Source organism: Chlamydomonas reinhardtii, chromosome 5 (assembly GCF_000002595.2).
Source record: "Chlamydomonas reinhardtii strain CC-503 cw92 mt+ chromosome 5, whole genome shotgun sequence".
NCBI classification, from domain to species: Eukaryota; Viridiplantae; Chlorophyta; class Chlorophyceae; order Chlamydomonadales; family Chlamydomonadaceae; genus Chlamydomonas; species Chlamydomonas reinhardtii.
Window position 1 is genome coordinate 1490570 of NC_057008.1, and position 1429 is coordinate 1491998.

Sequence of the window (1429 nt, forward strand, 5' to 3'; positions counted from 1 at the left end):
TGCTCACACACACACACACACACACACACACACACACACACACACACACACACACACACACACACACACACACGCACCTGGAAGGGGCGGGTGCCGGTCCAGTCGTGGCCGTGCTTGGGCGCGCCAAAGGCGGGCGCACGCGGCGGCTCCGGCAGCACGGGCGGCGCCGGTTCCATGTAGCCCGGCTCCTGGGGGGGGGGGGAGGGGAGGTTGGGGCGGAGGGTTTGTGTGCCCGAGCCCAATGAATAGCCAAGGAATCGTCGCCCGTCGCAGAAATGCAGTGCAAGGGGAAAAACCTTCAGCCTTGGGGGCTGCAAGGATGTCTGGAAAAGCGGTACAGGATGCACCAGGGGGCCGGGGCTCGCACACACGAGGTGGTTTACATTGGAGTGGCGGGAGAATTGGTTAGTAGCGGCAATTAGTGGTGTTGCCGTGCCTACACCCGTCCTTGAAACCAGCCTTGAAGCCCCGGCCCCCTCCCTCTCCCCCCTACGCCTCCCCAGCAAACCACCCCCGGTACGCGCAACACCACACCTGCTGTCTAGTTCGCTACACTTCTCTGTGCCAATCCTTGCAATCCCCCGCCCCCCTCTTCCCAGCCCCCCCCCCACTTCATATTTGATACACACCATCCCATGGATGGCTACCCCCCCCCCCCCCCAGCCCCCAGCCCCCAGCCCCACGCCCCCACCTGCAGCGGCTCCAGCTCTAGGAGCTCGGGCGCCAGGAAGCGTGGCGTGGGCTCCTCCTGTGCAGCCGGGCAGTGCATACGTGTGTGTGTGTGTGTGTGTGTGTTAGTAAACACGAGGGCATGTGTATGTGTGTGTGTGTGGTGTACGGCGGGCGGGGTGCATTCACGTGTGTGAGGGGCGGTCGCGCACGCGTTGGCAGGATGCAAGCTGTTGCCGCTGCCGCTGTCGCCGCCGCACAAAAGCACGTCCCACAGCCAGAAACCTACAACCCAACCCGGCCCCTCCCCCGCCCAAACCCCTTTCCCGCCCCTTTCTTCACCCCGCTCCCCCCGAAATACCCCTCTCCTCTCCCCCAGTGCCCTTCCCCCCACCGAAACCGCGCCACCCCAGTCCGCACCTTGGGCTGCGAGGGCACTGTGGGCAGCGGCACATACTCGGGCTCCAGGAAGGGCACGTCGGCCTCCAGCAGCGGCGGCCGAAAGGGCGGCAGCTTGAGCGGCGGCAGGCTGGGCGCGGCGGGGACCACGTGCAGCGCCGGCTTGAAGTCCTCCCAGGCCGGCAGCTCAGGAGGCGGCGGCAGCTCCAGCGGCGGCTCCTCGAGCAGCGCTGGAGCCTGGCGGGTGGCGGTGGTGGCGCAAGCAGGGCGTTGGGATTGGTGGTGGTGGTGGTGGTGGTGGTGGTGGTGGTGGTGGTGGTGGTGGTGGTGGTGGTGATTGCCGCGAAATGCTCAGTCTTCC

At 66.3% G+C, this 1429-nt stretch overlaps 1 protein-coding gene across 3 annotated transcripts in view; it reads right to left on the reverse strand.

Moving 5' to 3' along the window:
- CHLRE_05g243801v5 (uncharacterized protein) overlaps positions 1-1429 on the reverse strand; it is a 19946-nt gene that overhangs the window by 15608 nt on the left and 2909 nt on the right. For all 3 annotated transcript variants that reach the window (XM_043062465.1, XM_043062464.1, XM_043062463.1), the window contains 3 exons: positions 1090-1305; positions 692-748; positions 78-188 (listed from right to left, as the gene is read on the reverse strand). In XM_043062465.1, coding sequence (XP_042924681.1) covers positions 78-188; positions 692-748; positions 1090-1305 — 384 coding nt within the window. The remainder of the gene's footprint in view (positions 1-77; positions 189-691; positions 749-1089; positions 1306-1429) is intronic.